Genomic DNA, 22,470 nt, shown 5'->3' with positions numbered 1-22,470 from the left:
TGTCATACTTAAATAAAAATCTAAAATAAACAAATTTTTTAATTTTTCAAAACCTAAAGTAAATATAAAATCTTAAATTATTTTATTTTCTACTTAAATAAAAATCTAAAATAAATAAATTTATAAGTTTTTCAAGTAATCATTTTAACATAAATAATTAATGTTGATTTGGTTGGACATGCTTTATGCAATTCTATTCTTTTACAATACATTAAGTGTGACAAATAAGGCATTAAGTGTGTGACAAATGACTATATGATCGACTACTCCTAAGTCTTTATTAAAAAATATTCAATTGTAATTTGTTATATATGTAATATATTGGTAATGAGATAGGACTGATACATATGATAATTTATTAAAATTAGTTTAGGTGTGAAATATTATTATCATAATTATTGAGAGCAAATAATATTATAAATAATAGAATAAGACATATTTTTCTCAGTAAAATTTTGATCTCAAACCATTATATTATTGATATTAATTAAAACTAAAATCTAGTCAATAATAAATTTAAAATTTGTTTAATTTTTAATTGGTTTATTTTAGAAGTTTATTTTTTAAATATCAATTTTAAAAAAAACTCATATATGAAAAAACTTATTTTTGTCTTTTGGATTCATTGATTTCTAGTTGGAAGACAAATAATTTTTTTTATTATACTAAAATTATTTTAGTTCCTAGATAATGTTTTCATTCATAAATTTTGCATTAACATTTTATAATTTAATCATATATAATCCACACATGTCTAAATCTAAAATATATTTTTTATTAAAATAATATAATCATATAATACAAAATGGGTATCCAATCATACAAAATTAGAATTAGAATTTTGATTTTATATATAGGGTTCATAACAGGAATCTCTATTTAAAGAGAATAGAATCAAGGCATGATCCAGAACTCAACCATTAGTGCAATAGAAGTTTTTAGTTTCCTTTGCAATTCCAAAATGTATCCTTGTACAAATACAAAAACTGAGAAAAAGAAAAGAGTAGCGAAACCTCAAAAGAAATGTGTGTTTGTTCTGGTGCTAGAATTTCTATACTTAAATAATGTGGTTTTGACAATAAATAAAATAAATTTTTAAAACTAAAAATATTAACGTTAAAATTATACAATGACAAAATAATCAATCAAGATAAATTAATAAAATAAAATATTAATAAGAATAAAATAAAATATTAATGAGCATAAAACAAGAATAAATTTGTGTACACAAAAAGGAGAATCTAATAAACTCAAAAAAATATTTATTTTCTAATTTTTTTTTTTTTTCACAACAATGCGGAAGACATCAATCTTCCATCGACGTCAACATTCACAATGATGTCAAGATAACTTTGTACCTGTGCAAAAAAATCTGAATGTTCGGTATTCAAGTAACTGTTTGGGATATTCTGCTTCTCTATTTTCTTCCTCTTCTGCCCTTATATGAAAATGAAAAACAAAATAAAAAAAATAAAAATGAGAAATTTTAACAATTAAATAATCAGAATTTATACAAGTGTATTGATTGATTAGAATAAAATAAACAATAATGACACTAATTCAACCAGAAATACTTTAGATTGGTCAGAATGAAAGAACAAACTAAGTTTTTTGTGGTATACAATATTTTTTTTATATTTCTTTTTCTTTTTGTTCTTTTTTTCGTTTTTTTTTAGTTTTAAATTTAAGTAATTATAAAATGACGAAATAATTAAATATAAAATAATAAAATGAAATACTGATATAAGGATAAAATATGAACATATTTGTATATAACCAAAAACAGTTAAAATGGGAAATCCTCTTTATATATACTAGAGAAACTTCGCATGAGTATCTGCATTTTCCTCTTCTGCTCAACTTCTACAATGATAAAAATTTAACATACATATAGAAATAATTTTGGATGAGTGAAAATTGGAAAGCAAAAAATAACATGTAAAATAAAACTGATGAATTGATTAATCAACTTTTTTTTTCTCTTATGGTTTGAGTTTCTCTTCTCCAAACTTTTTCTTTTCTTCCATTGGTGGTTTTGGGATCGGAGAGTGTGATGATATTCACGTTGATATTAGAATTAACTTGATGGTAGATACAAAAGAATGATGATTTTACCACAGAAAATAATGTTGCTTGAAATTGAGTGGAGAGAGTAATTGAAATTTGAATGGAGAGAGTGATTGAAAATGAAAGTTATTTTATGTGATACTTGAGATTTTATGTGAGAATGGAGTGAGGGTGAGAGTGTGCTTTTTTTCTTTCTTTCTTTCTCGTGTTGCCTTAAAATAAGGAATTAAGAGAAGAGTGAAAAGTTAGTTTGCATAATTTAAAAAATAATTTTATCTTTTTAAGTAATTCATATGAAATGACAAATACTCAATTGTTCTAATAAAATAAAATATATTAAATAAGGGTAGAATTATAAAAAATTTGTCTAAAAAGAACGGTTATAAAAAGAAATCCTCTTTCTAGGTATAACAGGTCCACATTTTTTACTTTTATCATTTATATATCTATATTTAATATTAAAATTTGAATAAACAATATTAATATTATTATAGTATATTTTAATAAATATAAATATATATAAGAAGACAAATAAATTATTTAAGTTCACCTACGAAAGAAGCATAGCTAACATAATAGTTATATATGATAAATTTACAAATATCTTTAATTTTAAAAATAAAAAAGAAAATTAGTTTAAAACAGAAAAACAGTTTCCTAACCAAATGGTCAAAACTCAAGATCAAATGGTTAATTTAAATCAAATTGAAAATTTAAAAAGTAATAAGAAGATTAAAACAGTCAACTTAAAACCAATAACAAATTTCATAAATTCATAACTTTATAATAATTAAAAAAAATAATCTAAAACAACAACACATCAATTTCTTCACTCTCCACATTAAAAAAAACTACCTTGAAATTACAAAATAAGTATAATAAATTAATAAAATATTAATAAAGATAAAATAAGAATATATTTATATATAAAAGAAATAGTTATAACAGAAAATTCCCTTAATATATAAATTCTCTTTTATAGATAGATAATATATATATATATATATATATATATATTTTAATGTAAAATATATTTTTATTAAAAATAATATAATCATAGAACACAATAATGCAATAATGCAATTCACAGTACACATTTCAGAAAAGTAAAATTTGAATTTGAATTTATATGGGTGTAATTTAAATTTATGGAGTGCGAGTTATGATATTTTGCCAACTTACATTTATAACAAAATATTAATAAAATCTCTTTAATAAAAATATAAATAAAATACAAAATATTAAAATAATTTTCAAAATTATAAATTTTTATAAATAATTAAAATATTAATATTTAATAGCTTATGGGATGAAATAGGTAAAAAAAACCATTTTTTTTAAATATACAGTTGCGGCCCTTCAGTTCTCCACTTTAGTGCAGTAGAGGTGGGGCACTAGTTTCCTTTGCAAATCCAAAGATGGTTGGTATCCTCTTTCTATTTCTCATATTCATATTAGGTTTTGATCTGTTTCTTAGTCCTTTTTGTTTTCTGTTTGGATTGAATCTTCATTTTAGCAAGTATTAATCCATTTTATGTCATATTTTAACTCAATGGGTTTTACCTCCGAATTCTGTACACTGGGTTTTTTGATTTTACTCTTTTCTGCACTCTATTTATCCAAATAAACTTGTGGAGGATAAGTTTGTAACATGGTATTTTTTTGAGGATCCATTGATAAGTTTTATCTATTTAATTTTAGGTTTGCTGTTTGTTTCTTCCTTTTATTTTGTGTTTTGAGTTTTTAACTTTGGTGCTTGTGACTGTTACAGGCTAGGGGATTGAAGAAACATTTGAAGAGGCTCAATGCTCCTAAGCATTGGATGCTTGACAAATTGGGTGGTGCATTTGTAAGTGAAAGTTTCTTCATCATTTGATCAGTTAAGGGAAGCATTTTAGAAACTGATGTATACTTTTTCATTCATGTATAGGCTCCCAAACCCTCATCTGGACCCCACAAATCAAGGGAGTGCCTTCCCCTCATACTCATCCTGCGGAACCGGTTGAAGTATGCTCTGACCTACCGTGAAGTCATTGCTATTCTGATGCAGCGACATGTGCTTGTTGATGGCAAAGTCAGGACAGACAAGACATATCCTTCTGGTTTCATGGGTATGTTTGTGGCATTCTAATTTTATAGGGCTAAATTTATGCAGTATTGTATTCTGGGGTTGAAGGTTAATAATATGCTGTTGTGTAAGACAGTGTTATTGATGTTTGAATTTGATGTTTGAATTTGATGTTTTATGAATACGAATTATTTAGTGATATCTCTGTAGGTCGAAACAGATAAAAGAATATATTCAGGATGTTGAATAGGAAGTAGAGCATTTACTGAATTAACGAGATTCATGCTCTTAAGAATGCTGAATACACCCTGACTCTCTGTTTCATTTACGAACACTTTCAATGTTTACCCGTGTTTCTTGAATCGTCCTGTTTTGTGAATTTGTTATGATAAATTGTGAGCACTAATTTGTCGGTCAAATTAGTCCCTGAGACTTGTCGCTGACTCTCTCTACCCCCACCGAACCAAGTGTTTGTCATTTGCAGTATAATTGTTTTGTTTTGGCTGGATTCCATGATTTCGTTCTAAATTTTATTTCTCTATGTAGATGTTGTATCTATACCTAAAACAAACGAGAACTTCCGCCTGCTCTATGACACCAAAGGTCGTTTCCGTCTTCATTCTGTCAGGGATGATGAGGCAAAGGTACTTTTTATACGTATATTTTTTAATATATTTATTCTATTTGCCATAATACTGTCAAGGTACTTATATCATTAGCAGCCTATTTTCCATTATACTGTAAATATATAATAAGTAACATAGAAGACTGGCTTCACTGTTATGTGTTGATACTAATGAACCAATAAATGTCAATTTCAGAACCTGCTTAGTTAATTGTTTGCATTTTGTTTCGAAGTTTCCTACAATTAATGGTTATGGTTTAATGTGTATTCCTCCTTGTATGTGTATATATGGCAGTTTAAGCTGTGCAAGGTAAAGTCGGTGCAGTTTGGTCAGAAAGGTATTCCATACCTGAACACCTTTGATGGTCGTACCATCCGATACCCAGACCCTGTCATCAGAGCCAATGACACCATTAAGCTGGATCTGGAGGAAAACAAGATCGTTGATTTTATCAAATTTGATGTTGGTAACGTTGTTATGGTTACTGGAGGAAGAAACAGGGGGCGTGTTGGAGTTATTAAGAGCAGGGAGAGGCAAAAGGGCAGCTTTGACACAATTCACGTTCAGGATGCCACTGGACATGAATTTGCTACTCGTTTGGCAAACGTGTTCACTATTGGGAAGGGGACAAAGCCTTTGATATCACTTCCCAAGGGTAAGGGTATTAAGCTATCCATCATTGAGGAAGCTAGAAAAAGGACTGCCGCTCAGCAAGCAACTGCTGCTTAATTCCCCCTTCTGAATTAATAGACTTGAGCATTTCGTAGTTTAATTCTATGTTTTTGGTTTCTAATTCCTTTTGTCCGAGAGATTTTTATTGTTGAATTTTGACTCTTGCTCTATACAACTTTATTGTGGCTGTTAAATTCATGATGTAATCGTTTCTTTTTCTAGTATTTACTTGATTTCTGGTTGCACAAATTGCAGAATCAGTTTTTACCTAGGCAGAATAATGGCGAAGTTGTAGTGGATATTGAACTGAATATGATTATTGGCGAGTTTTACTAAATGAATCTATGCATTATATTTTTTAAAGGAAATTTCTTTTAAAATATATTTATGAAGCAGAAAATTTCATTCAAGAATTTGTTGTCCAAAGGATTCGTACCCATTCCTCAACATCGATCGGTTGGTAAATGAAACAGTCAGTCATAAAATGTTGTGTTTCTTGGATGTTTATTCTGGCTATAATCAGATAAGCATGTACCCTAAGAACAAGTAAATGGAGCAGCCTGTCATAAAATGTTGAGTTTCTTAGATGTTTATTCTTGGCTTTAACCAGATAAGCATGGACTCCAAGGACATGGAGAAAATGGCTTTCAAATCGACGGTGTTAGTTACTATTATAAAGTAATGTTGTTCGGCCTGAAGAACGCTGGAGCAACCTACCATCGGTTGATGGACAAAATCTTCAAGGGAATGATCGTCCGGAGCGTGAAGGTCTATGTTGACGACATAGTTGTAAAGTCTAACTCGTTCGCCCAGCACATCAAAGACCTGGAAGAAGTCTTTGACGCATTGAGAAGGACAAATCCTAAGAAGTATGCGTTTAGGGTGAAGGGCGACAAGGTCTTGGGTTTTATGTTAACCCACTGAGGAATCGAAGCGAACTCAGACAAACAGCTGAAGGAAATTTCTGTCCTTACCGGAAGTTATTCACAAACCCAAGCCCGACCAATCGATAGTGGTGTAGCTATCGATCTTGGAAGAAGCAATCATCACGACGCTGGTCCAAGAGGTGGAAAAGGAAGAACGTCCGGTATACTTCGTCAGCCGGACGCTCCATGCAGTCAAGACGAGATACCAGCTGATAGAGAAGGTAGCTCTTGCTTTGGTCCCAACAGCAAGGCGGATGCGACCTTACTTCCAGAACCACACCATAACGGTAAGAACCGAGTACCTCCATATTAAAATTTTTATCTAAGCCTGATCTTGTAGGACGTGTGATAGGGTGGTCGGTGGAGCTCTCGGAGTTCAACATCCGTTATGAGCTGAGAGGAGCAATCAAATCCAGTGCTTGACTGACTTCTCTGCCGAGCTCCCACCCAACACGACCTCTCGGTTGGATGGACTATATATGTGGATGGGTCGTCCAACAAAACCGTATGTGGGGCAGGAGTCATCCTCTCAGGACCAGGCGGCCTCTTCTTGGAGCAAGCACTTCAGTTTGGGTTCAAGGCCACCAACAATCAAACCGAATACGAGGCTATCCTAGCCGACTTAAACCTGGCGTACGAGATGGGATCTCGTGAGGTGACATGCAAAAGCAATTCCCAGTTAGTGGTCTAGAAAATAAAAGGAGAGTTCGAGGAAAAAGAGCCCCTGCTGCAAAGATATTACCACACAATCGTGAGGTGACATGCAAAAGTGACGGTAGAACACATTCGCCGGCAAGACAACATGAGGGCCGATGCGTTGTCTCGACTAGCTACGACCAAAAAGAAGAGCCATCACAAATCGGTTGTGAAAATTTGGCTAAGATAACCTAGTGTGGGGGAAGTTGAGTGCCTTGCTGTGACTGAGATCGAGGCCGAAACTTGGATGAGTCCAATCATCCAATACTTGAAGCACGACACATGCAAGTCGAAAGAGGAGAAAGCAACGAAGTTGCAGTGCTCGAGGTACACCATGATCAACCAGGACCTCTACCGAAGAGGCTACTCAACGCCATTGTTGAAGTGCATACCAAGGAGCAAGCAGAGTACGTCCTTAAGGAAATCCACAACAGAGTGTGCGACAATCATTCGGGTGCACGAACGATGGACGCTAAAGTCCTCAGGACCGGGTATTACTGACCGACCTCCATGGTGACTGCGCCGAATATGTGAAGAAAAGCACCAAGTGCTAGGAGTTCAGTCCTCTGCACCATCTCAAGCCGGAAGAGTTGTACATCATGACGTCACCATGACCGTTCGCCATCTGGGGCATGGACATTATCGGTCTTCATTCCAAGCAAAAGGCAGACAAAGTTTCTCTTAGTCGGGGTTGATTACTTCACCAAGTGGATCGAGGCCGAACCCCTCGCATCCATCTCGGATAAAAACATACAAAATTGTCGGGGCGGTCAGACCAATCTTCACCCCATTTGCGAATTGTAAGTCACCCCATTTGCGAACTGTAAGTCACCCCTAACATTGACAGGGGTGACATTGAAACCTTCATGGTATTCTCGTCAGCAAGAGGTGGGATTGGCCTGTTGAAATCATCGGTCGGCGAAGAGTCGACATCGATGGGCACACAACGTGGAGGAGGAGGCGTCGACACCACGCGGGGAGAGCGGGTGGTCCTGACAGTATTACCACCCTCTCTTAGCCTTTTATTTCCCCTGTTGGAAGGGCTAGTGCTGACGGTCGACTCCTTCCCTGCAGCCAGAGCTTCAATGCTCAAACGACCCTTTCTCTGGACAACCCTTTCCTTGAAGGAATCCAACATCGCCCGACGAGGGGAAGCCTTTAGTCATTATATCTACGTAAGAAAAGGTGTTAGTTGAAGACTAGGCATTCAACCGAAACTAAAGAAAGCTAGCATACCTTAAAGGCCAACCATCGGTGCATTTGTGCGTACACGGCTAGTAGCTTCCGTGTAGGAAGTTTCCTTGGGAGCTCGTCAAAGAAAGAATCTCTCTCTCCTTGGCACTAGAGGTCGGACGAGGTCCCCACTCCTTAAACTTTTGAGGTTTCCTAGTGCAGAACAAAGGAAACCTCGATCGGTCGACTTCATAAAAAAAATGTGGCATGCCCTCCGATCGGATGACAATCTTGAAGAATTTTTATTTAAATTTTTTGTATAAAGTTGTAAAAGAATTGAAGAGAACGTTACCTGATCGACTGATGAGTGAATGCCACAGAACATGTTCGGTCGGGTGGAAGGTGTAATAACTCAGAAAATACGAAGGAGTAGGATGAAAACAAAAAACATCACATATCAAGCAGAAGGCTTGAATGAACGCCCAAGTATTTGGTTGTAGCTATGTGGGAGCAACGTTGAGCGCCTGAAGGACGCCCATCGTGAAGATATCAAAAGATAAAGAAATGTGCAAATATGAGAATAAGCAAGAATACATATAGAAGAAGGGTGACTCAACAGCAGACCGACCCAGACTTACAGACTCAGTCGGGAGGCAAGGCTCAATGGAGATAATGTTAAGGCTAGCATTTGCCTTCAAAATCGGGGCCCTATCCAAAAAATCGGCAACAGAGGTCTCGGTCATGAAAGCAAAGGTGATCCTAGTTACCTTAGCTTCCACCCAATCAAGCTCCGAAGGGGAGATAACCTGCTTAGGGGAACCCGACCGATCGACAACACCACCCCAGTCATTTCCCCTAACCATATCCTCCACAGGATGTACCGTTTGAATGACACCGATCGAGATAGGTTCGGTCGTGGAGGAGTTAGAATCAGAAGAAGACAAAGAGGACGAAGGACACATATGATGAGGGGAAGGAGCAACCGAAGAAGAGGAGGTAGGACGAGACAAAGAAAACATGACTAACCTTGTGAAAGACGAAAGATAGCAACACAGGAGGACGAGAGGTACTTGGGTCTCAGAGCAAATATCAAAATAGAAGTGCAGTGTCTCGACACTGTTGGGACCACTATTTATAGCCCTCAAGGGTCTTGGGAGACGAAGCATCGCAACCATCTCAACATTAGATCTCTTTGATCCAACGATCCTTGTCGTTTGCGCAGAAAACCCCTCATCAATGCGAGTCACATCACGTCTGCAGGCGCCGCCTGATGTCAAGTCAGACATCAAGAAGCCCAATCGTCATGCCAAACTCAATGTTTTGTGAACCAGCTAAGAGTTCCTCCCTTCAACGATGTGGAACACACCCGACATAGGATCGCGTTGTTCGAGGTGTACATGCTGATGTATGCAGTGTACACATCCATGTGCTTGTTCGGGTCGGTTGTGCCATCATAGTGATCTCTGTTGAAGTCTTTCCCCTTGTCGGATAGTGGGACGCCGATGATGGAGTCGGTAAAAAGATGTCGGTGAATTGAATCCGAAACCCCGGACGTAGGTCCGGTTGTAGGGGTCGTCTTGTTTGGGTAGGACTCTCCGTTCAACTCTTGGGTAAAAACCTTGTCTTTCATCTCTTCAGCAGTCTTTAGACCGATGGGGGAGGTGAACGACCTTCAACTAGGTTGGTCGGTTCAGTAGACGACCCCTCCCCTGTGAGCTTCCTCTTCATCTCCTCATTCTCCCTACGAAGAGCTTGGATCTCATTCTCATTCCTTTGAGTAACCTCTTGATTTCTTCGCTTCATTTCAACCATCTCCCTCTGTAGAGACATCAACAATGCCATCTGCTCAGCTTCGGACATTCTTTCGCCTGCCATGCTTCGGGTTGATACCATCTACTTTCTTCTTCACTTCAATTCCTTTGAGAACTATTGAGATCACTCTTCTGTCGGTCGGTTGTACTACCCATCAACCTTCCTCCTTGCAAACTCCTTCCTCTTCTCTACTTGTCGCTTCTCTCAGTTGTCTCGAAGTACAAACTCGAATGGTACCTGCAGAAGGCACTCCGACGCTCAAGTTAGCAAAGATGTTCGACACTCGGTTGTCAGAGTACTATAGCTAATGACGTACCTCGTTCTTGAAAAGTGTGTTATTATTTATATTACCTTAATGAGCCTTAATTATGTTGGAAAAATTCAGAAATAATTCTCCCCTTTGGTGTAAATACAAAATGGGCACTTGCGGATGCAATAAGCAAATAATAGAAAATAGAGCAAAAATAGAATAATGAGACAGAGAATTTTTAATGTGGGAAAACCTTCCTCAACTTGAGAAGTAAAACCTACGGGACCTAGTCCATAAAATGCCTCCACTATGAAAATAAGATTACAATATTTTTTTTTAACACTCAATCTCACCCAACAAAATGTCTCTCTAGTTTCTCACTAGGATATTCTAATCTCACACTATGATGATGGATATCTACTCTTTCTTTTTCTCTGGAAGACTTCTTCCTAAAGATATTAATGCTCATTATATTTTTAGGTGAGAGTTACAATTTTCAAAAAACTTTTGAATGACCATCATTGAATATATTTAATGGATTTGTTACCAATATTTATTGGTCATAATCTCTCATTAAATTAAGGAGGGATTCCCAACAATTCTCCCCTTAAATTATTTAGTTGAGGGTATAAATAATTCAACTCCCTCACAATAATGTTACTGAGGTTTATTGGTCATAATCTTCCATTAAATTAAGGAGAGATTCCCAACAATTCTCCCCCTTAATTGACTTAATTGAGGGGTATGAGTAATTCAGCTCCCCACAATAATGTTACTAATATTCATTGGTCATAATCTCTCATTAAACTAAGGAGGGATTCCCAACAAGTTATTGGGCCGAATTAGGGAGTTGGATCGCGCTTAAGGTTGCATTATCTAGTTCTTAATCACAAATTAACTTTGTTAACTCTGTTTAAACGTAACTGGACTTGACGTCGATCGATCCATTGAAGTAGACCACGGTACCAGTCAACCAATAATAGAGACCGAGAGATGCAATTACTTGTAAATTACCGACACTAATATACATACATGTCTATATGTATAACACAAAATGTATTCTAACATATCTTTCTTCCTTCTTTCCATTCTCCCTTATTAAAGTCTCATCTTCATCCTGAATCCAACTTCTGAAATTCCTCTCTTCTTTCTCTCCCAACCCCAACCCCAACCATCTCATCATTCTTATTAATGGCTCCAACAACGTTAATAAAAATACTCTTATCACTCTTCTATGAGGCCTGCCGCGATTTTCACTTCGTCGTCACTGCCACCATGCGCCTTCTTCCGATGGGATGATTTAATTGAAGCAATGAGCGCATGTTGTTGTATGTGTTGTGCATGAATCTTCTTCATCTTTAAGTTCATACCCTTCGGAACATGTTAATTAAGAGTTGAATACGTAAGGGCTAAGTATTTTCCTCTAAAAGAAGAAGTAATTTTGGGAAATGTAGTGCCATATACTTTTTATATATTTGTTACCGGTACGTTAGTAAGAAACTATACCCCAATTTTCATTCAGTTCATATATCATCTTAATGGTACCTATAATATGATAAGGTTCTTCATATATAAAAAGATAAATGAAAACTAATCCAAAAAGTTAATAACAGAATATATATATTTTTTTTAATCAAGTTAGACTCTTTTTCTTCAAAACTGATCCAAAAAGTTAATAACAGAATATATATATATATATATATATATATATTTTAATCAAGTTAGACTCTTTTTCTTCAAAACTGAAGTATTCCAGTCAATTTGTAGTTTGATATTGATATGGAACTGATCCAAAGGAAAATATCCGAAATTAATTATTAGAGCAATCACATCTTGTTCCATTATCAACTTCTTATTAATGATATAATAAAAAATATTTTTATATTTTATATAAAATTTTAAGTATAAAAATAGAAAGAGAGTTATATTATAACAAGTTGTCAATGTATATTTTTTAATATTTTATTAGTAAAGAATTATGCAACAAAACCTTAAAACCAATCCAAACTACACTCTAGAGATTGATTTAGTTTAATATTATTTTTCTTTTATAAGATAATAAGATTTATTTTAAAAAGATCTTTTAGTTAAAACAGTAGTTAATTTGTAGGTAAAAACAGGCTAATAAAAAATCTATTTTGACGAGATCTTTTATATTTAAATATTTTCTATATTTTCAATAAATGTCAAATAGATGTATAGATTTTATTTTAAATGTGGAGATTTTACTATCATAAATTGAAAATTTCCATACATAAAAATACCTATATTTATTTTCAAGTAGTGTAATACAATTATACAATACAATACAACTCATACACCTCTTTGTAAACAATTTAAACAGAATATATACTATACTATTGTTTAAAATATATTAAAATTATAAAAAAAATCCATCAAACAAAGAACGAGTGCTACAAAAGATTATAATATTTTAATCTGAGAATGATAAAAGAATGTGATGCTATAATATTAAACCATTCAAAAACGTTTTTTTTCATGTAAACATGAATCTTATAAAATCACTAAGTACAGTGTAGTTGCAACACTGGAAAATCCCTCTTGAAAAAAATCCCAATTTCCATAATACCCTCTGAGTTATTCTCTTCTCCTCCCATTGATTCACAGAAACAGAAGAAGAGAAGAGAAGAGAAAGGTCAATGAGTAGCAGCAGCAACAGAGCAGATGATGATGATGTCACCAGTGATCACAATCTAACGTTCTAAAAAAATATTAAAATAAAATTGATTTTTTAAAAGTTACTGGATAAAATTGACTATTAACAGTAAAGTAATACAAAAATAATTAAACCAAAATAAAAAAGGAAAATTAAAATACAGTATGACAAGTTTCCTAAATTACAAAATATTGACAAATTTGTCAAGGTATCAAATCAAAATAAAAGATAAAGATAACACAAAAGTTTGTAATTATATTTTTGTTTGAGTATAAGCGTTTCAAATATTTATTTGAATGTACAAATTGACAATTTTTTATATTTAAGAATTTGGTGAATCACTTACTCTTTATTTAATTAAAAAATAAAAATTCAGTAATTGATACTTTATATAATACTGTAGCAGATTTAGTTAGTATCCATTATAAATACACCAATGTTTTCAATGGTAGTCTCATCATATGCAACTATTATTTTTTCTGTGCTCCATTGACTTCTTTTGTCTTCAGTTCATTCCTCTTTCTTCTGCTTCTAGTTCAAGCACAATCAATTTTCTCTTTTCTTAGTGTCCTTTGTTTTCAACAAATTTCAAAAGATGGGTGGAAATCCCCCTTGTGGCTCATGCAAATTGCTGAGACGCAAGTGCACAGAAGATTGCATCTTCGCTCCTTATTTTCTTTCTGATGATCCTCAAAAGTTTGCCATAGTTCATAAGGTTTTTGGTGCTAGCAATCTTAGCAAAATGTTGCAGGTATTTCTTTCTTACTCTTCTTTCTGCATTCCTTCAGTGTTGAAAAATACCCTTTTTCTGCTAGACAATCAATTAATTTCAGAATTAAAATTCAAGTACTAATTATCAATATAATTGAAAAAAATAAAACCTTTAGTATTTAAGGGTTTTTGTTCTTTTGGAGTTGTCAGTGGTGGTCTTTCAGTGGATTCAGAGAGTGTTCTAAATGGTTGTTTCTTGTACAATGTTTCAGGAACTTCCAGTTGAGCAGAGAGCAGATGCAGTGAGTAGTCTAGTGTATGAGGCAAGTGCTAGAGTGAGGGACCCTGTGTATGGTTGTGTTGGAGCCATATCTTATTTGCAGAATCAAGTTGCTGATCTTAAAATGCAGCTTGCAGTTGCTCAAGCAGAGATACAATGCATTCAGATAGATAAGAAGTCATTGATTGTACCCTCAGAAGAAACTGATCTACACAACTCTGATCATCTTCAAAATAACTTCTCTCAGTTTCCTAATTTTGGTACTTCTAACAGTGTAGTTCATCATCCCCCTAATTATCTTAGACCATAACATTATTCTGGAATAAAAAATTCTCAAATGCATGTTTGTCTTTCTTTATATTAAGGTGTTTCTATATTAGTTGTTAATGCAACAAATAAAGACAAAGTTGGTGGTGACTTTTAAAATTGACAAACATTCTTATTATTTTATATTCAGAAGCTACCTTGTTATCTGGAAACAAAAAAAAACTTATACTTATAATTTTTCTCATTAGAAGCATTCCTGTTTCTTTTATTGGAACAAGTGTTGCAGAGGAATTATTTTACAAGAAAGAATAATTGAGATTAATATTTTAAAGAAAAATCGTGACAAAATTAGGAGCTTTCAAGTGGACAACATCTAACTCCAAAGAACTTGAGTTTCAAATAATTATTTTTATATTATTTAGTAGAAAAAAAGTGTAATACTAGATTTTTTAATCTAAAAAATAGAATGAAAAGATTTCAAAATATATCATAATATATAATAAACTTTTACTTATAAAATTAATAAATTGTGTGATAAAAACTATAAAGTATAAATCTCAAATAAACAATTTTTTTTTGTTACAAATACAATACAAAATGTTTATTGATAATATATTTTTAAAAAATTTAAACTATTAAAAAAAATTATTGAATAAAAATTAATTTTAAAGATAAAAAGTAATTAATCATTATATTGATTAAATTAGATATTAAAATATTATTTATAATTAAAGTAATTTTTATTATTAATAAAATTTATAAAATTATTTTTAAATTGATATCTAAATTAGATAAACTGTTAATATTTTAGATTCTAAATTAGTATATAAATTTAGTTGTTATTTAATAATTTTTTTAGTATATTACATCTAGAGATATATTTAAATCATTTCTAATTTTTATTAATATATATATATATATATATATATAAATAAAGAGAAAAGATTAATGAATTTAAAGAATAAATTTATATAGTTTATTTTCTTATAATCTAGTGAATATATAATAATTTTATTATTTTTATACTACTACATTAATAAATATATAATATAAAGTATTTATATTGATATTTTAATATTTTTAAATTACTATATAAAAATATAGAAATAGATTTTGTTGTAATCATGGAGAAAGAATCTAAAGACTCGTTCAAATCTAATTTATTATATAAAAACTATAGATTTGATTTCTTTCTATTTGTATGGTAAAATTGTGCATAATAAATTAAAAATCACATTTAAAAAAATAAAAAAAGTAATGTATAGAAATGAATTAATATCATGAAATCAATTAAGATAACATTTGTGTGAAACATTCTTGAAGTGTCATGTTTAGTTGCTATTATTGTTATTGGTCAGAAATAGGTGACATATTTTTTCAAAAATAATTATATTGAGATTTAAAAATAATAATAATTAAAGTGCAAAAGAAGAAAAAATAATTAGGAAGGGTGACACCGAATAAAAATAATTTGAAAAAAGAGACCTGCAATAAATGGAAACAATGTTGAAAGTAGTAGCAACAATGTTAGTGTACAATAGCCAGCATAATTGTACAAATAGTGAAGGAGATTGTTGTAATGAAAAGTGTTAGAGAAGATATATACATAAAAGAGAAAGAATATGAGAGGGTTTTACACTCTCAAGAAAAGAAAAGTATATTAGCTTTTCATACTCAATTATAAAACAAAATATTGATTTTGAATTAAATAATAGTTTATAAAAGAAAAATAAGTATTTTTTATGACTATATGACATTTATAATATATTATAGTTATATATATTTTTATTCTTTTAATTATAATAATAACAATTAAGAATAATATTAATATTAATAAAATAAATAATAATATTTTTCAATCAAACAATATCTTATTTATATAATTTTTATAATTTTTCTTTCTTTGTTTTTTTTATTAATTTAACATAAATAAGAAAATAATAATATTATAGTGTATCGATCAAGATATTATTCAATAACACATCAATAAAGTCTGGTCAATAATAACAATATATCATATTATCATAACGTCATAAAAAGAAGAAGAAATAAAATGATGTTTTATATTTTTCTTTATGTTTAATTCATCCAATATCATAAAGACATTTTCTTTTACTAATTTGTTACTAGTTGCATAACAAGTCTGAATGTTTAGATGTTTTTATATGTTTGGACTTAAGGAGATATACTTGTGAAACAAATAACATTTAAAAAAGTACAAATAAAAAAAAAATGAACCAGTAAATCGTGGAATTTAATTAACTTTTTCGTGCTTAAAGATGAAACGAAAAACACGTGGATAATACAAACTTTCTGAAAGTAAAATGGTGGGTGAGTTACTTTTGATTTTAAAAGATAAAGATGGTTAAGACAACTATAGGAGTGCATGTAATTCTTATGATACTATTCAAGAGGTTTCAATATAATAATTTATTTTGAATTTGAATCCACTATAATTATAATTCCAAATAATTGGAGCAAAATTAATTTGACGCTAATACAATATAATAAATTTACAGTAATCTATAATAGATTAAAATAAATATAAAACTTGATTTGAGGTATATTTCATAAATAATTTTTTTAAATCAACATATTTATGATAAATATCATATTATATTACATAAAATAGTTTTTTTTTTATTTTTTTTATCATTAATATAAAATAGTTTAAACATTTATACTTTCAAGAAAGTTTTAAAATACAATTAAGTTGAAAAACTCGAAATACAACCTCAGTAAACTTCGAATATCCATCAAATATATTTTAAAATTTAAAAATATTTTGAAATAAAGTTAATTGAGATAAAAGTATTAGACTTAATGTCTATTTTGAATAATTAAATATATGGAATGTGAGAATATTGTAAGATTCTTATTATGTGTATTATTTTTTATTGTTATACGCTTTTGATTTTACACGAAACTCCATCACAATTTTGTCCTTAAGAGGCTTAGGAGAGAGTTAAAAGAGGAAGACATATTTAAATTGTCCTTAGTATTGATTTCTAAGTATTGTGAGACTATTAGTGTATCAAAATAAGCATCTTACTTAATTCACCATCAAAGATTATAATTTTCAAATTTATCGACATCAGACTAATTTATCACACTTAACACCTTCCAAAAGACTCATTATATATGTATGTCCCACTAAACACATTTCATCCATAAAAAACAATATAGGAAATTTAAGTTAAATTTTCTACATCAAGGTGATTCATTGTACTTATTTTACAAAGTTTGATTAGGAACCTATTTCAAGATTCTCACCACTTGTACTTGAATCTATATGATTTAGATTATCAGTGAAGTTAAGGTATCTTCTTTACTTAATGGGTTCGTGTACTTAATACTAGATTCGTGTACTTAATACTAGACTGCAATTACATGATATCATCCCATGTATCCACACAATATACAATATTATGTATATCATCTCATCATTTTTCATATCATCACATATATTCATTTCATATATACATACATGTCACATAGTATACATAAAACATACATCTCTTATCTCACACGCCAAAGCAATCATAGATATGTCGCTTGAGCAAAACTTCCTCGTTTAGGTAACATGTCTTCTCTAAATAGGAAAAGACTCGTTATTCAAGATGAGAAACTATCACTTAGCGGCGACTCATATTGTTTAAGTGAATATTATATTTAAAGGAGAGTAAAATTGTTTTGTCTCTCTCTTATTCGACGTCCTCTCATCACTTAAGTGACCAACTCTAGAGGAGAGAGAAATAACACTCATTATCTCTTGTTCAAGTATCACATTATCACTTGAGTGATGTAACTTATTGAACAAGCCACCAGTGGAACTCCACTAAAAAAGTAATGACCATTCACTTCTTTATCAACCACTTGTCGCTTGAGTGTTGAGAGTTCCAAAGAAGATAAATTGTTTTTGCAACTCTCTTAGTTAAGTTTCAAGTTATAACTTTATGGACATTAGCAACATTGCTCGATGCAAACAATGATTGATCACTGCTTGAGCATCGTTCAAATGACAACTTGGTGTTGAAAGAGAAATTTTAGAAAACAAAAAATCAATAATAAGACATAAGAGATGCAATAACCAATTATAAATTTGAGTCAAATATGAGTTGAAATCTTAAATTTAATAAAAATGGACAATAAAAACCAATATATAAGGATAAAAGACTCACAAACATATTCTATTAATTTTTTTTTTATTGAAGTTCGTATCTTGAACTCTTGTATACATTTGTTGATGATTCATTACTTGAAATTTAGTATTTTCTCTATCTAAATTGTAAGCTATTTTTATGAATATGAAATATTTAGTGTAAGATTATGTTTTAATAGGGTTTTTTTAACTTCGTATACACTGTTTTTCTTATAAAAAAATATTTATTTTCAACTTGGTGATTCACTCTATTCTCTTTTTTTCACACATCTATAATTTATTTTATTTTCTTCATAAGATGTAAATATATTAACTCAAAACTCATGATAAAATACATGAATAAAGATGCGAACGACATAAATAAAGAAAATTAGAACATACAATATTAAAAGTTAGATATCATTTTGTTTCCACTTGAAACCACAACGAAATCTAGCAATCACAGACACACTCTCAGATGCGAAGTTTAAAATTACATTAACTGATATTTCAGAGTGAGTTGGAGAAAATAATGTGAACTCGAGCTAACACTAATTTAAGTATTACTTATGAATATAAAAGGACACATGTTTGATTCAATGATTGAGCTACTGATTAAAAGTTAAACACATTATTTGGGTTAAAACATGTTATCAAATGCCAACAGCTTAAATTAAAACCTGTTGGTTTTGGGTCCCTTAAGGATGTTAATTAGGATTCAATTATTTGTGACGCATGTGAAAAGAAAGCTTTATGAGAATAAATCAAACCTAATTCTTGCTTCAAATAGTTTAGTTCCAACACTCAAATAATGAATTCGGTTTCTTTTTGGGATTGAAAAATGATTTATTTTAAATACATAGACGATGTAAACATAAATTTTTTACAGTTACTTAATTGTTTGTTTTAAAATGATTCTTATATGGTTCAGAATATAAGTTTATGAAAATTCTAAAACAATTATCTGAAGCCTCACAATGAGGAGTACATGAGAGAAAATGCAACTCTTGTTCTAGACCTTGTTTTGTGGACTTTTCAGTATTCATGGAATTAGATGGAGAAAATTGTAGTAGGAGTTAAAAGATGATGAATATATATGACAGCAGTTGAATACAACACCATGAATAGAAATTTGAAATACACAGTAAATGACAAATATGTGCAAATATGAAATTCTTCCTCTTTGTGGAGACATAAAAAGTAATGCTGAACTGATAAAAAAAACAGTGGGCACCACAATTATATTTTGAGGGCTCGAGGACAATACTTCCAAAACAAGTTTTGTTTTAGCCTTCAGATGCCACTAATATACCACCCTCCTTACCTTATTTTTTACTTTCTTTTTTATTCTTTCACTTATTTAAAGTCAAAGTAAGATTTTCTGGCACTGTTTCATTACCAAACAAATTACCATTATGCAAAATAAAAGGCTACACTATATTGAACTCGAAGCTATTCTTATACATATTAATTATTTTTGTGGGGCAGCCACATGTTGTTTATACACTACAAACAAAACCGTTTTGGTGTAAATTCAAATGTTTAAAATTGTGCAGCTTGGAGCATTGAACATCATAGTTACTGTTTTCTAGTCTTTGGGAAACCATTGTTACCGTAATTCTAGATGTGCAGGATGCTATGTTACAGAAAGTTGAAAGTTGTGTTTGGAGTCTTTCTAACAATGGTCTAGATACTGGCTAATTAATTTATAATGTAAAGCTTTTTATCCTGTAACAAGTATACTTAGAACACTAATTCATGATTGTCTAGTGTTTTATTACTGGAAAATGCACACACTATCTGACAAATCTACTAGATTAATTAAATAAACAAGCACTAGGCATCATAGTTCCGTTGGACTTGAAAGGTCTATAAAGACACTTAGGATACTCTGTTACTTGCATAGAAATTATGAGCTTGAAAGTAGCAACTTAGGCTAAATTTTATTCGTCATTGCACCCTAAGTATGGCATGCAATGCCAAATCCAAAATACAAGATCTATACTTCCTTAATGACAATTTATTGCATTGACCTTTTATCTCCTATTCTCCCATACCCAAAATGCAAGATCTATACTTCCTTAAGGACAAGTTATGGACCTTTTATCGATTTGTACCATCAAAACCGCAGACTTGTATGATAAATTTGAGACTAGAAATGCTAGGAGGAACTTTGATCTCAGAAACCTAGTAACAGTTTACATGTGCTACTCCAAGATACTCCTGTACATGTTCTAATCTGGTGCTTTATTTACCATCTTCTAGCTTAGGAAGTTTCTCCACATACACATTGTAGTGTTGAAATACATCTTTTTTTCCTTCTTTCAGCTTCCAAGATATTTTAACACTAAGGATCCTTGAATCCGGAGGATCAGAATTCCAATTGATGAATTCACCATCAACTAGCCAGGCTGTAGAAACCGGAAAATCTGGCTTATAGTTGGAAGTCTTGACTGTGATTTCAGACCATTTCTTTGGATGGAGCATTTGACCTGTAGCACAAAGCATGGATTTCAGTCAGAACGTATCCCATGTGTTCACTTGTTCTGACTAATTTGCTAAATGCACTGGACACATAATTCATTCCATGGGAAATAAGTAGTACAGAAATTGATTTGTTCACGGTAGAAGTGAACTCAAGCACGATTCCCAGTGAAGAATTGCTAACAGATTTCACCTGCAATTCCCACAGACTTCATGTGTCAACTAGGGTAAGAAAAGATAGCACTGTTAGTAATATCAAGTTATATATAGAGATTTTGCTGAACTGGTCTGCATGTGCACTATACCATTGGTCAAGGAAAGATACCCCACTTCCCTTCCTTGAAATAAGTATCCAGATTCAGCTCCCTAAGAAAGATAAAACTGAATTTTTTCTGAACTTTTATCTATATTGACGCACTGACAATGATTATATCTCTGATGGCCAGAGATATAAAAGTATAAAATCATTGGTGCGTTTGCCTGCAGGAGTCAATTCATGACATAGAATTAGAGACTCTGCGAATGACCCAAAGGTCTAAAGTTCAACCTTGTCACTCTAACATCCAACAAAAGTTTGAATTTGAATTCCATGTATGAAAGCTAGTGATCAAACGAGGATAGATTGAGGAGCAGTTTGTTCAACAATTTTAATATAGATGATAGATAGCTTACAGAATAAAAGAAGTGCTCGCTTAAAATGAACTCTACATGAAAGATTCTTGTCTTAAAGTTAGTATACTTTTCAAGAGATCCTTTGAATGTAATATTTCCCCCTCCACTATATGATGCTTCTTTCAAGCTACATTAACAAATACTTGAGTTGAGATGGTCAGATTTCAACTTAAGATGAATTATCATTAAATAGAATTCTCCAATGGATATACAAGACCACCCTCTCCAGAAATACAGACAGACATATGATATTTACCCTGAGATCTTATCTGAACTAGTTTTGAAATGTAATAATTCAATACGTTGATTTAAAATACAACAGAGAAGAAAGGAGATGTACAAAATCATGAAGTTGTAATACTGCAAAGGAATAAAAGTACATAAAAATATGAAAAGTGTTTGCACGCTATGAGGTCAACCATTTAACTCTGTAAATGAATTCTATGACATAAAAAAGAAGACTCGTAGACCTATTGTCTTAAATCTTAAAGTTTTTTGTTAAAGGTGATGTCTTAGTCTCTTAATAGTTTGCTCATGACTCATTCTGAATTTCTGTTAATCATATGAAATATGCAATGTACACATGCTATAGGAATTTCCAGTTAAAGAAAATTATATAATATTGGATTTTTCATCACTTGCTCTACAAGAAGTTGAATAGAATTTGCAGTAGAATCAGCAAACTCAAGGAGTGGCTGCAGACAAATTTTTGAGTTAGGGTGTAATTAAAGTAAGTAGTACTATAATAGTATAAGGAATGAACCCAAGGAAGCATCATGATTAACAAAAATGGCCGATATATTGTATGTGATTGCAGGAAAACAAGTTTCTCATTCAATCATGCATTTCAAAAGTACAATTTATGATGAACTTGAAGATTTGGAGTAAACAATCATATTTTTACTTATTGTTACATGTTAGTTTTAAAAGGTATTACTTAAAACCAGT

At 31.5% G+C, this 22,470-nt stretch overlaps 2 protein-coding genes and 1 pseudogene across 3 annotated transcripts; 2 read left to right on the top strand and 1 right to left on the bottom strand.

The window, feature by feature from the left end:
- The first annotated feature begins 945 nt into the window (after positions 1 to 945).
- Positions 946 to 5,682, top strand: LOC137825659 (small ribosomal subunit protein eS4z-like). 2 transcript variants are annotated; one of them, XM_068631387.1, is made up of 5 exons: positions 946 to 964; positions 3,839 to 3,916; positions 3,998 to 4,178; positions 4,682 to 4,779; positions 5,056 to 5,682. In XM_068631387.1, the coding sequence occupies exons 1-5, from the start codon at positions 962 to 964 to the stop codon at positions 5,488 to 5,490; spliced, it is 795 nt and encodes a 264-aa protein (XP_068487488.1). In that variant the 5' UTR covers positions 946 to 961; the 3' UTR covers positions 5,491 to 5,682. The 2 variants fall into 2 exon arrangements, with proteins under 2 accessions (XP_068487488.1, XP_068487487.1); XM_068631386.1 differs by lacking the exon at positions 946 to 964 and adding an exon at positions 3,396 to 3,488.
- Positions 5,683 to 13,466: 7,784 nt separating this feature from the next.
- On the top strand, positions 13,467 to 14,294 carry LOC137825583 (LOB domain-containing protein 12-like). The gene is made up of 2 exons (XM_068631284.1): positions 13,467 to 13,718; positions 13,951 to 14,294. The coding sequence occupies exons 1-2, from the start codon at positions 13,563 to 13,565 to the stop codon at positions 14,266 to 14,268; spliced, it is 474 nt and encodes a 157-aa protein (XP_068487385.1). The 5' UTR covers positions 13,467 to 13,562; the 3' UTR covers positions 14,269 to 14,294.
- Positions 14,295 to 18,430: 4,136 nt separating this feature from the next.
- Positions 18,431 to 22,300, bottom strand: LOC137825393 (cytosolic endo-beta-N-acetylglucosaminidase 1-like; annotated as a pseudogene).
- Between the last annotated feature and the right edge of the window lie 170 nt (positions 22,301 to 22,470).

This window comes from Phaseolus vulgaris, chromosome 8 (genome assembly GCF_000499845.2).
Source record: "Phaseolus vulgaris cultivar G19833 chromosome 8, P. vulgaris v2.0, whole genome shotgun sequence".
In the NCBI taxonomy this organism is placed as follows: domain Eukaryota; kingdom Viridiplantae; phylum Streptophyta; class Magnoliopsida; order Fabales; family Fabaceae; genus Phaseolus; species Phaseolus vulgaris.
This window is presented reverse-complemented; position numbering and strand designations above follow the sequence as displayed.

Excerpts from the sequence above, each read along its gene's own strand:
- LOC137825659 (XM_068631387.1), top strand. Across the intron at positions 3,917-3,997 it reads ACAAATTGGGTGGTGCATTT|GCTCCCAAACCCTCATCTGG; the intron begins GTAAGTGAAAGT and ends ATTCATGTATAG. Across the intron at positions 4,780-5,055 it reads TCAGGGATGATGAGGCAAAG|TTTAAGCTGTGCAAGGTAAA; the intron begins GTACTTTTTATA and ends TATATATGGCAG.
- LOC137825583 (XM_068631284.1), top strand. The coding sequence starts at position 13,563 with ATGGGTGGAAATCCCCCTTGTGGCTCATGCAAATTGCTGAGACGCAAG. Across the intron at positions 13,719-13,950 it reads ATCTTAGCAAAATGTTGCAG|GAACTTCCAGTTGAGCAGAG; the intron begins GTATTTCTTTCT and ends ACAATGTTTCAG.